The following is a 13,230-nucleotide window of genomic DNA, read 5'->3' as shown; positions in this document are numbered from 1 at the left end:
ACATTTACCCATCAGCCACAGAGTCTCACTCTCACAGCATCCCACTTAATTAGTAACTCCCTGGGCTTTGGCATCCTGGTTTTCTTGTTCTGATGCAATTGCAAGGGAAGGACAGAGCCTGTTGATGGCTCATCTCCAGCTCCACAATCATGTCAACAGACCAAAAAGGTTTGATCAGCATAGAAAAATGACTATCCTTTCTCACCCCACAACTGAAAGGATACAATTAACATTAAAATCTCTTTGATGAGCATGATATAGCTGAGAAATATTGTGCACATATTATGCACATATTTAATCATTTTAGAAATAATCCAGGAATATAAATCCCAACTGATTAATGATGCTTGTAACAGAATAAGCCTTAGTTAAACTAAATTGAACTTTTACTGCTTCAGAGAGATGTAGCAATATGATGTGAGCCAAAGAAAGAACCCCTGTTCAGTTACATTATGGATTATGCTTATAGTCCAAAGCATACTTAGCTGCAAACAAGCCATTGAAGTTAGCAGAACATACTTCCTAGTAAACATCATAGAATCAGGCTGCACATGTGTAAACTGACATCAACTTTTCAAAGATGAAAAATGGCTACTTACCAGGGGTATAGGAAAATGTGTTGCATATTGCAAATGGCGAAGAAGATTGTAGTTTGATGGGAAGATCAACTCCCTCCCTTTTTCCCTCTTTGTAGACTTTTCATTGTTCATTGTGATTCTTCTGTCTAGTATGGATATGGAATTCAAATTCTCACAAGATTCCCCAGGCATTGGAGAAAAAATCTAAGCCATGTAAAAATAAACATTTAATACTGTAAGTGGGAATATCCATGTAATTTATGGAATGACCAATTCTGTATTTAATTACTGTTAACAGTTATATTTTACAAACTTCTTTTTACCCCAGAAGAGGTACTGCTGATATATGCCAATGAAAACAAGATCTATTTGACTTGAAATAGGAAATCACTAACCCATTTTTATTTGTTTTCACCAGATGTTTATTAGGGTGTGATTATTAGTAATCAATAGTAAATATGCAGCAGAATCCTTTATTTGTAAATAGCAAGAGATTAAAATTTCAGGCAATTTTATCTTCTAATACTTTTTTCTTTGGGACCAAACCAACTTTGTGTGCTTTGTTAAATCAAACACACCCCTGTTCCTGAATATAGCTCCTGGGATGAAGGATAGATGAAAAGAGAGCAAATAGAATACTTCTAGACTTGGATGTAAAGTTGAGGTTTTCTGTTCCCTCCGAAGTTCTCCAAAGATCCTGGGATACAGAGAAGATCTCAGTTGTTCTGACCCTAACCCTACTCTGGACCTGTTCTCACCTGGCCCTCCTGGGCCTTGGAATGCCCATGCATCCAAGGTGGATTTTCAACAGTTGTGGTTGAGTGGGATTTTTTGGGCCCTCTCTTTCCTTGTGGCCACTCTGAACACATCTCAGGCCCCTGTACCACAGAGGGAAGCCTCTTCTTGCTAACCCTAATCCTAATCTGGACTTTAACCCTAACCCTAATTCAGGGAGAAAATGGCCCTGGATGTAAGGGCCTCAAGTACATGAGAATTGCCACTAATGCTAGCAAAACACAAGCTACGTATCCACTTGTCCTGTCTTTCAGGTAAAGATGGCATAGTTGTTACAGAAAATTAGGCTTGGTTAAATGAACATGCATCTGTTAGTAAGACAAATTATCAGTGATAAGGAAATTCAGGGTAGATTTAGAGAGCCTGTTACTTCACTGCACATTTTCACTTCAAGTGATAACATCTTCAATCATTTCATGGTGCATTGATCTAAATGCCTAAAATAGCATGTCACATTAAATTGGAATGCTCCCTAAGTGGTGAAATTATCCCGAAGTCCCACATAAGTGTAAATGAGCTTGGGTGGTGGTATGAAGAAATTTTTCAAGAACATAGATATTCCAGTGCTTCAGTGCTATTTTTCTACCCCTGCTTCTGATGTTAGCAAGATCAGGTGCATACTATTATTTTATAATAGATCACAGAAATCTGATGTGGTTTGATTTAAAATGTTTTCCACAGTGTTTACACTGTGGAGGAACATAAATCTCTAGGAAATTATTTTCCTTCTGGCCACTGATGACTGACTATTCAATGGTGCTCACATCAAGGGATTACACAACGGTCAGAAAACTTCTCTTTAGGATCCTGTCATCGTGAATGCTTACTGTGATAATACACTGCTGTAGCTATCCTAGCCTTCCACACCACCTGAACAAATAAAGGCAAAAACCAACAATATCAGAACAATATGTTAGCATTTGGAGCAGCAAAATTGTTGAATGCAAGGGCTGGAGTAAGTGTAAAGGATATGAAGTCATGCTTGGGTACTCATGATGTATTCATGAAAGTGACATTTTGAATGCAGTGAACGTGGCGTTAAAGGTACCACAGTGGAAAAAGATGAGGCAGCTTTTGTAAACCTAATAATATGATGCTGTTTCAAAGAAGGAAAGTTGACCATGGAGTGACCAATAAGTGAGATACTCTGGTAATGCTAAATCAAATGCAGAAGATATTTTGTTAGAGTGTTCCAAGTGTCAGAACATGCTGGTTTATGTAGCAAAATGAAGAATGGGGTCTTTTTAAAATAAAAATAAAAGCCAGAAGTTAAACCTACTGGAAATTCCGAACCAAAGTCTGTCTTAAAGTCATTCTTGTCTACGTCATCAAAAATATTAGTAGTTCCAGAGTCAATGTACATATGTTCCATAATACTATGCTCCTAATGATTACCAAGGAGAAAAAGAAATACCAGTCAGAGTATGATGTAAGTCCTGCCTGATTAGCCACACATTATCAAAATAAAACCAGACAGTTTAAGATGTAAAAATACAATTTAGTCCTTAGATTAAATGAGTCATTTCTGCTTGCAGCACATTTCATGTTCCTTTTTTAATGTCATAAATAAACAAACAAATAAATCAATAAAAGATAACAAGCTCCAACAACTCCACTCAAGGAGATAACCTGCTTGTTTTGTTTACAGTAATCTCCAAGGAAATGTCTGCTTTTGCTATGGTATCAGTCATAAAGAAAGGCTGCAGCAAAACCATCTTGGCATCACTAAATATTTTAAGGCATTATATATTGCAATTGATCTATAGAGCCAATGTTAGCAGGCAGTTGTGCTTCTGCTGCTGCTGCAATGGAACCTTGCAGAAATAAAAAATGGAAACAGATCTTTTAAATAATCAGCAGTATCCAACTTCACTCACACAATGGAATTTCCCTTCCCTCTCCATATCACTAGAGAAAAGTGTATGGTAACTTGAGGAGCTGCAGGGAAAGAGGTAAATCATGTCCATTCCACTGATGGAAGGGTTCCACTGAATTTTTCCCGTTTGTGTTTGGGGAAAGAGCCATGGAAGTTGAGAAGGAAATACAACTCAAACTTAAAGCAGTATATATTTTTCCCATAAATTCCATTACATTTTACACTGATAAAATACTGGAGAAGTGGCCTCTTCTATTATCAGCTTCAGTAAACAAAGGGACCTTGATACAGCAGAGCTGCATAGAGCAGAGCAGAGCAGAGATACAGCAGCGTCCATCAGATTGCACATGCAACTGGAATTTTCGTTCATTCACTTTTGCCATCCTGGACCCTACTGATCCAAAAACTACCTTTTAAGTTTAATGTGACAGAATCTGCATACACATAAAGTTATTACTTTGTTTACTGGCAAAAGCTGGGAACATGAAAATATATGTCAATAATTAGAAGCACAGAGCGTGTGGCATGCATAGGTCCCCTGCTCATATGACGCTGGCGGCATGGGAACTATTGCAGGGAAACTCCATCCCCCATCTTCAAGGTTACACATGCCCACATGAAAGATGCCTATACTGTTCATCTTTAACAATACTAGCAGCTCACATAATCCTGATAGTATAGGAGAGGGTCCCTCTACAATATAATGAGAAAACTGTGCCCCATTTGATGGGTTATATTAGGATGCACACAAAATACAAAAAGAAGCTATCTGGATAGCATAGTTAAGATTTTTTAGTGTGCAGGGTGAATAGCATCCTTTGTTTTTTACCTAGATGGAGCAAAGAAACAATATCACAAGCTTCTCACCTCAAGTTTCACATCTTGTTCCCTGGCATACCGTTCCTCCATGTTTTCCCCAGTTGGTGAGCGTGCTCTAGAGGCTGCAGTGACAGATAAGTCTCCACGCGATATTAGAGTGCACATATAGGCATCATGAGAAAAAACGTCATGCCGTATAAATTCACAGAAAAGCAGCACCAAGTTCACAAATTCTATCTTCTCATATTCACTGTTTGGGTCAGCTACCAACAAAGAAAGGTTTAGAATGTATTAATAGCCATTGGACTCAAACAGGTCAACATTCTTTAAATTCTTAGTACGATTCAAAGTAAAAGCACACAAACATCTAAGCAGCTGCTTCAGATATACAACATGCTGCTGGTCCATTTATCCATACCTTTGAAAAGTCAGTGCATATAGGAAAGTCCTGAATGCTTTTTGGAAGATATTCAAGCTTGGGTTTTAGAACTCTCCATGCAGTTTAATACTTTAAGGGAAAAAATAGTGTTGAGGCTTAGTGGAAGCTAGTTTTCACAGCAACCCACCATGAATCAGACCCCCTTCAAGTCAATTCATTTACATTATGAAAACTACAGTTGAACAACAGTTACTATGCTAACTGATTAACAAAACACACAACATGGAGCTCTTCAGCATAAGAACATTCCCACTTTTAATTAAAAGAAGAGCTTTCTCTCACGCGCTCTCATTCGTGCTCTCCTGCATCAGAAGTATCAAAATATCAGTGTCTCACAGTTTCTGACTTGTTCCAAATGCTTAATGTGCTCCATTCCATTTCCATATCAGTTTCCAGTTCCAGCATAGCCTCCACACAAACATTTGTATGGATTTCTGTGTCCATTTTTCCTAATATATGCATGCTGTTTGTATATACATATATTTTGTCTAATGAACACATACATACACACAAACACACACACACACACACACGTGTGCGTGTGTGTGTAATGCACATAATATTATATAGGCTGGGACCATTTTAGAAACAAACTAATTCACTTTGAAAGTTTTTATTCATTAGGCAGTAGAACTAAGTGGTATAATTTTTATTGGACCCATAATAACAGAATGCTTGCAGATGAATGCTTGTTGCAACTTTTTTCAGCTTTTGCCATAATACAAACAAACAAACCCATCACACTTGATTGAAAATAGTTTTAATTTTGAGTTTGTTCACTTTTTCTAAATTTCATTTAGAGAGCAATCCTATGTTTCCCTAGACATTCTAGCTATTCCAAATTCCCATCAGCTATTCTGGTTATGGCTGATGTGGTTGTAGGACAAATGATCTGGAGCCCCACAAAACATTTGCTCCTGTTCTACTTGAAGAACTTTTCAGTCCAAGACCAGTTTAACGGTAAAGAATCCCAAGAAGTAAGAGACAGACCAAAGACATAAACAGCTAGTACCTGGGCAGGTGTGTGAGTCACCTGGTCACAGACTTCCCCACTGTGTTGAGATCAGGGCGGCCTCAACAGCATTATTGGCCCCGGGCAAAGCAGTGCACTGGGGCTCCTATGACAACTACAACTACTGTTAATTTTGGAAGTTTTCCCATTTTCCAAGGGTTAACATACACAGATTCGTATGGGGCCCACGGGCAAGTGCCCATCAGGCCCACGCGTGAAGACGGCCCTGGTTGAGATGTATTCCAGTCTACTGCCAATGACCAGCAGTGGAGCTGCTACCAAGAGCCCACAGGCTCAGAAGGGTCTGTCCCCAATCACATCAAAACAGCAGACAACATCCAAAGATGTCCTGCCCTGCCTGAGGAATGACCTCTCAGCCCCACAGCACATCTCCATGGGAGGCAGTGGCACCTGGAATGGAAGCACAACCTTCACTTAGCCCTCCATCTTGCATTGTTCCAAATGCGCTACCCAATGCTGGTGGATATTCTAAGATGGCAGATGGTAGGTACAAGTCAGTCAAGTGCCACTGCCATTCAAGATGCTGCTGCCTTTGGATAAAATATTTGGGGATGACAGAGGCAGAGCTAAGGAAAGTGGCAGTAGCGTGGATGGACAAAAGGGCAGTGATGGTGGCCAAAGCAGGCAGGCAACATGGAGGAGAGATGGCTGCAGTTGATGAGGAGAAGGAGGTGGTGCTGGTGCTGGCAGAGGCAACCAGCTGGGCTGGGAGCACTAGCAGTACCAGTGTCACACTCATCTTGCAGTTACCAGAGCATAGAGAGTAGAATAATCAGCTCAAGTTGCAACAACCCAGATTCAGGAGAAGTTTCCTTACTGTCAGAGCAATACAAAAGTGGAACCAACTGCCTGGAAAGGTCGTGGGCTCTCCCACACTAGAGATATTCAAAAAGAAACTGGACAGTTATCTGAGTGGGATGGTGTTAATTCATGACCTGCAACAGCAGGAAGTTGGACCTAATGTCCTTCTTGGCGCCTTCCAACTCTACTATTCTACGATTCTATGAAAAAGCAGACTTAAAAAAAAAAAAAAGCTTAAGAAAATATGTTATTTCACTTGAAACAAAATTCAATATTTTGTTAACACTAATCAAATTTCAGAGTGCAAATTCCTTGGAACAAGAACCTGTCTTTTCCATAACATTTTTGTCTATGTGTGCACACTTGCTTATGCATGCGCTAATATGTGTGTGTATTATGCATATGCATACTAGAGAGGTAGAAAGTCAGCCATACTTACATTTTACCTAGGACAACAATCCCAGGACCAAATGATTGCCTGGCAAGGCTATGATTTAGCCTTAACATCCGCCAGTTTCCTTCCCTCCCACTCTGAAGCAGCTTTGCTAGGTGGGCTAAAATGTCCATCTGATGAATCTTTAGAGTAGGGGAATGGAGAAGTAAAAATTGTGATGCTTCTCCTACTGTGTACTGAGTTCAGGGTTTTCTGATCACCAAGAGTGCAACTGATAGACCCGTAGCCTAAATGTTCCAAAGATAGATAAGGCAAACTAAAACAAATATTTTTTTTTCCTCCAGCTTCTAACATGAAGTGAATTCCTTAATTACCTCAGACAAAAATACTTTAGTTTCCAAAACACTGTTTAGTTTTGGAAAGTTAAAGCCTTATGAAAAGAAAAAAATCTGTACAGGCCATCATGAGAAAGGCAGAAAATAAGCTAACAATTATCATAGTAATAAAACAGAATAATTTAGTGGCTGGACAAAAGTACAAAGTATTTTACCCTGGTCTGCAGTAAAAATGATACTTACATAATGATGGGGCTTGGGTATCTAAAAATCGAAGGAGGACATTCTGGAAAACAGGAAGGCTGGATCCAGTAAGTGATGCTGAAGAAATTGATTCTTTTTCATCCAAGACTTCCACCTCACCACATCGCTACAAATACAAACAAATAAGTGAAGAATGTTTACTTGTTTCTTTGTTTGTTTCTTTGTACATTGTACAAGATTCTAATAAAACAATATGCAAATGTCAACATTCCATTTAAAACAGGCAGGCCAGACACAAGGTATCTATAAATTCAACAGGCATGTATAATAATCAGCAATAAACAAAACAATACGTAACAACAACTGACAATAATTTAAACAACCATCTCATGTGTGTAAGTAATAATATTAAAAGCTGATATATCACAACATTATTCAACAACATTAAAATAGTGAGGGTATAAAAAGGTTTAACTTGGGGTCAAAACGTATATAGTTGCCAGGTGTCTCTCCCTGAGGAGCTAGTTCCATAATCGGGGTGCCACAGCCAAGGAGGCCCTTCCCTCATAGACACCCTTTTTACTTCCTTTTAAAAGTAGCTCATGGAGAAGGAACTCCCTAGATTATCAAAGAGTCCAGGTAGGTGTATATGGGAGGAGATGCTCCTCTAGATATGCAGGCCCTAAGCCATTCAGGGCTTCATACATTAGTGCGAGTGCCTTAAATTGGTAACCAGTGCAGATGATGCAGCACTGGTCATGTTCTTTCCTGCTTATCCCATCAACAGACTAGGTTCCCTGTTCTGTACCAATTGCAGTTTCCAGACCATTTTCCAGAGCAGCCCCTCATAGAGTGCATTACAGTAGTCTATGGTTTGCCGGTTCTGAGTGTCCAGATAGGGAAACAGTTGGTAAATGACCCAAAGTTGATGGAAAGTGCTCCTGCCAAAGATGCCACCTGAAACTCCAGGGACAATTCTGGAGCACCCCCAGGTTCCACACTCTCCAGGGCAGTGCAACCCTGACCAGGACAGGGCAGATAGCATCCTCCTGAACAGAGGCTTCCCCCAGCAATAGCACTTCCATCTTGCCTGGATTAAGCTTCAATGTATTAGCCCTAATTCCATCCATCACTCCACTCCGGCCTTGGGGTTCAGAATCATCACTGCCTTACCTGACTCCTGACATGTCAGCCCAAATCTCCGGGTGACCTCTCCCAGCAGTTTCATGTAGAGGTTAAACAGCATGGAGAATAGGATGGAGCCACATGGCACTCCATGCTGTAATTGCCATGGAGCCAAGGTACTATCCCCCAGTGACACCTTCTGGAATCAGCCAGTCAGGTAGGAGCAGAAAGGCAGGTTGCTTACCTGTAACTGTCGTTCTTTGAGTGGTCATCTGTGCATTCACACATAATGGGTGCTGTGTCTGCACAGTGCCTGTAGCCAGGTAGAATACAAAAGCTTTAACGGATTTTGGCGGGAGCTCCGCACCCCTCCCCCACGGTTCTATAAAGGGCAGAGCGCCCGCCATTTTCCCCAGTCTATGGAGACCATCTGATCACCCACTGGTGGAGAGAGTGGTTAGCACAAGATGCCACCAGTAAGAGAAGGAGCTGACCATATGGTTGGCAACTGCATATATGGTGTAGATACTAAGACAGGAGGAGAGAAAAAGGAATCTCCTGTCCCCAGCCACTGACACTGAGTGGAGCCAGCGGGCAGGTTGTGTGAATGCACAGATGACCACTCGAAGAACGACAGTTACAGGTAAGCAACCTGCCTTTCTTCTTCATGGTCTCTGTGCATCACACATAACAGGTGACCAGCAAGCTTACCAACCGGAGATGGGACGGTGTCATCAGTGGAGAATTGAGGAGAGGACGGCACAACCAAAGGAGCCGTCCTGTCTGGCACATATGTAGAGTCTGTACTGTTTGGTGAACGTGCCAGGAGTCATCCATGTTGCTGCCTTGCAGATGTCTGGTAGCAGGATGCCTGTGGAGAACGCCGAGGAGGCAGCTACAGCTCTAGTGGAATGGCCCTTGGGAGCAGCCGGGAGGTCCAGCTTAGCCAATTGGTATGCCAGTTCAATGGTTTGGACGATCCACCTTGAGAGTCTTTGGGAGCAAATCGTGGCCCCATTGCCTAGTTTGGAGTACTTAACAAAGAGGCGTTTAGTCTTTCTGAAGTTCTCTGTACAGGACCGATAAAAGGCCAGGCATCGACATACATCAAGAGAGTGGAGAGACTTCTCTATCAGTGTCAAGGGAGTCGGGAAGAAGGCTGGCAGAATAATGTCCTGATTGATGTGAAAAGGTGTAGCGACCTTAGGCAGGAACGTAGGGTCAGTGCGAAGGACCATCTTTTCCTTATGAAAGTTAAGATAGGGCAAGTCAACACAGAGAGTGCAAAGTTCGCTCGCCCTTCTGGTGGAGGTGATGGCAACAAGAAAAGCGGTCTTCCATGACAGTAGTCACAGGTCATTTGTTGCCAGAGGCTCAAAGGGGGCTCTGGTAAGAGCTTGTAACACAACAGATAGGCTCCAGGTTGGTACCATGGGGAGAACTGGAGGCTGGAGATTCTGTAGTCCCTTCAGGAAGCGACGGATGAGGGTGTGAGAGAAGACAGAGAAGCCAGATAGCAGGCTGCGAAAATGAGAAATCGCAGCGATGTACACCTTATTCGAGGTGGGCTTAAGGCCCTTTTGATGTAGGGAGAGCAGGAAAAGTAAAATATTATTGATGGAGGCCGAATGAGGAGGGAACTGGTTGGCCACCGTGAAGGCAGTGAAATGTTTTCATTTAGCCTCATACGATCAGCAGGTGGCTGGTCGTAGGGTGGATTGTAGGATGAAGTCGATGTCCGACTGGAGGGGATTCAGGTTCAACACAGCTGGAGGAGGCTTTGTTGGTACCGATGGTGGTACCGAGGGGTGTGTTGGAGTCATCGGGATCGATGAGTTTGTCAGGACCAAAGTCGAGGGACAAGAGGTAATTATTGAAGGAGTCACATGGTGAGATTGAGGGAGTCGAGGTCGGGATGGCGAATTGCCCCCTTCCCCTGCATGATCAGGTGAGGGACCTGTGGCAGACAGACAAAGGTTCAGTGGGAAAGATTGAGGATGGTTGGAAACCAGGGCTGTCACGGCCACCAAGGCGTAACAAGAATGCCCTGGGCTTTGCCATAGACAACTTTTTCTAGGGTCCTTGTGATTAGCGGGATCGGAGGGAACGCGTAGAGGAACATGTTTGACCAACTCACCATCATGGCGTCCCCCAGCGAATTCAGGCCCATACCTGCCTGGGAGCAATAACTCTCGCACTTCGAATTGGCCACTGTGGCAAACAGGTCGATAGATAGGGTGCCCCAGTGCAGGAAAAGGTTGTTGCAGATCTGGTCATCCAGCTCTCACTCATGGGTTGAGGACATTCTCCTGCTGAGGGTGTCTGCTTCCTCGTCTATACCCGCTAGGTGGACTTCTAGCAAAATAATCCCTCTGGGGATACATCAGTTCCATATCTGCAAAGCCAGATGAGCCAACGGTACCAATTTCGTGCTGCCCTGCTTGTTGATGAAAAAAACGGTCACAACATTGTCAGAGACAACATGTACTATTCAGTTTCAAAGAGTGGACTCGAAGGAGCGGAGAGCTTTGAAAACTGCAAGCAGCTCTAGGTAATTGATGTCCTCAGTCTTTTCATGGGCTTGCCAGGTGCCTTGAGTACGGAGGCTGGCGCAGTGCACTCCCCATCCCGTAAGGGAGGCGTTGGTATGGAGCTATACTGAGGGCTGTGGCTGGTGGAACAGGATGCCTACGGAGAGATTGTCTTTGTTCGTCCACCAAGACAGAGCCTGATGAACAAAGGCAGGTGGCAGCAGCAGATGCCTTGGGGAGTTGTGTTGTGGGCGGAAGAGGCTGTTGAACCACATCTGTAGGGGTCACATCCGGAGCCTGGCATTGGGAACAACTGTGACTGTTGAAGCCATGTGGCCAAGGAGCGTCTGAATGAACAATGCCGGAGTGAGGAATGAAGCTTGTCCATTCAAGCCCATGGTAGGAACGCTCTGGCTCTGATCGAGACATGCTCTGATAAAGTCAATGACCTGTGAAGGAGCGAGACAGGATTTCTCAGTATTAATATAGAGTCTGAGTTCATCTATCAGTCTATATGTGGTGTCAATGGCCGAGAGTAGATGTTCTCAGGACAGGGAAACAATAAGCCAATTGTCTAGGTAGGGGTATACCTGGACACCTGCAACTGGAGGTGGGCGCAAACAGGTGCCATGCATTTTGTGAAAACTTGTGGAGCTGTAGCTAGTCCAAAAGGGAGGATGTTATATTCAAAGATATCAGAGCCGACAGTGAAGCGGAGAAGCCGCCTGTGAGACAGGTGGATGCTGATTTGGAAATAAGCAACCTTTAAGTCCAGAGAGGTGAACCAATCTTCTCTCTTGAGCAAAGGGAGGATATTTTGAAGGGAGGAAATGTGAAACTTTTTAGTTTTAATAAATGTATTGATGCCCCGTAGGTCGAGCATAGGGCGTAGACCACCATTCCACTTCGGGACTGTAAAATATCTCGAGTAGAAACTGTGGAGCCCCTCAGAGCGGGAGATTTGGCAGATTCCATGCAGTCATGGAAGAGGCCAGAACTGTAGAAGGGCATGCCTCATCTGGGAAGTTGCAGGAGCGTAACCACATGCGCTGGCCTAAGGCGATGGATCCAATGATGGCACAAGAGTCACAGTCAATGTGATGGCGCACCATGCTGAGCTGCTGGATGGCTAGTTGCATAGCCTCTCGGATAAAGATGCAGGTCAGGTTGTGCTGCTGGTCTGGAATAGTGGAGGTGATGGATTCCAGCTGTTGCATCAGAAAATACTGATATCTGGCCGTCATCGCCTCGTAGTTCGATATCCAGAGGCCTAATCCCATAGCTACGTAGATGCGGCACAAGATATCTATCTTCCGGCCCTCTTTGTCTCTCGGGATCGAGTGCTCCCTGTTACCTCGCCCCTGGGACAACTCAACCACAATCGAATTAGGTTTCGGGTGCTTTAGCAGGAATGGTATGTCCTGCTCCCGAGCCTCGTACATCGATTCGTACCTTCAGAACGTTGGATGTGGCTGGCTCGGGAACTCCCAGGTGTCTGTCATAGCCTGGCAGAGGGTCGTGATGAGTGGGATGGAGATGGCAGATGACTGTTCTTTATGCACGATGTCGCAGAAGTGGTCATTGCTGGTGCTCAGCCAGTGTTCCACCTCAATCTCCAATGACCGAGTGAGATGAGCCATGAGCTCTCCGAAGGTGGCGTTGGACTCCTCCGGGGACCCAAGTCCTTGAGTCGAGATGACAGCATCTGGAGATGTGGAGAGCCAGTCTGAGTCCTCAGAGTCCGAATCATAATGGTAAGGTGGACTAGATGATGAGTCGACCGGAGATGGAGGAGGGCGGGAAGTTGCGGCCACTGAGGTGGAGAGCACTTCCATCCTGGTGGGACGGGATCGGTGCCTGCACTCTGGTGGCATGGGGTAATAGCCATACAGAGGCTGATAGTCCCAGTAATGGGGTTGAGGTGACTCGAATCTGCCATATAGCATCAGGACGCAGCTCCTGGTGGATTGGACGGAGGTGCATTGCTGGTGGCCTGGGTTGGCTGGTGGCGGGGTCCTCAGGGATGCCTCTGGTGATGATGGCATCAAAGTTGGCAATCAAGCCAGTTGGTGGCTCGGTAGAGACCGGGGTGGCAAATCCCAAATTTCCCTGTCGGATATCTATCCATGGAGCATGAGCTCAGGGGGATCCAATGCCATAGGAGCTGGTAGAATGACCCTCTGGGGGGATCCAGGCGGTATAACCTGCATCACAGTCTGTGGTGTCAGTACCAAGGGCGTCGGTACCGATACGGCTGTCAGGACCTATGGTGCAGTCAAACCCAAGTCCCAGCACAATTC

At 44.0% G+C, this 13,230-nt stretch overlaps 1 protein-coding gene across 1 annotated transcript in view; it reads right to left on the bottom strand.

Moving 5' to 3' along the window:
• Positions 1-13,230, bottom strand: part of MED12L (mediator complex subunit 12L) — a 204,382-nt gene that overhangs the window by 133,926 nt on the left and 57,226 nt on the right. Inside the window, exons 12-15 of the mRNA XM_044432963.1 lie at positions 7,314-7,440; positions 4,117-4,331; positions 2,653-2,757; positions 600-782 (exon numbers count right to left, since the gene is read on the bottom strand). Of these exons, the coding sequence (XP_044288898.1) occupies positions 600-782; positions 2,653-2,757; positions 4,117-4,331; positions 7,314-7,440 (630 nt within the window). The remainder of the gene's footprint in view (positions 1-599; positions 783-2,652; positions 2,758-4,116; positions 4,332-7,313; positions 7,441-13,230) is intronic.

This window comes from Varanus komodoensis, unplaced genomic scaffold, assembly GCF_004798865.1.
Source record: "Varanus komodoensis strain SLA01 unplaced genomic scaffold, ASM479886v1 scaffold25, whole genome shotgun sequence".
NCBI lineage: Eukaryota > Metazoa > Chordata > Lepidosauria > Squamata > Varanidae > Varanus > Varanus komodoensis.
The sequence above is the reverse complement of the archived record's forward strand: the minus strand, read 5'-3'. Positions and strand labels throughout refer to the sequence as shown.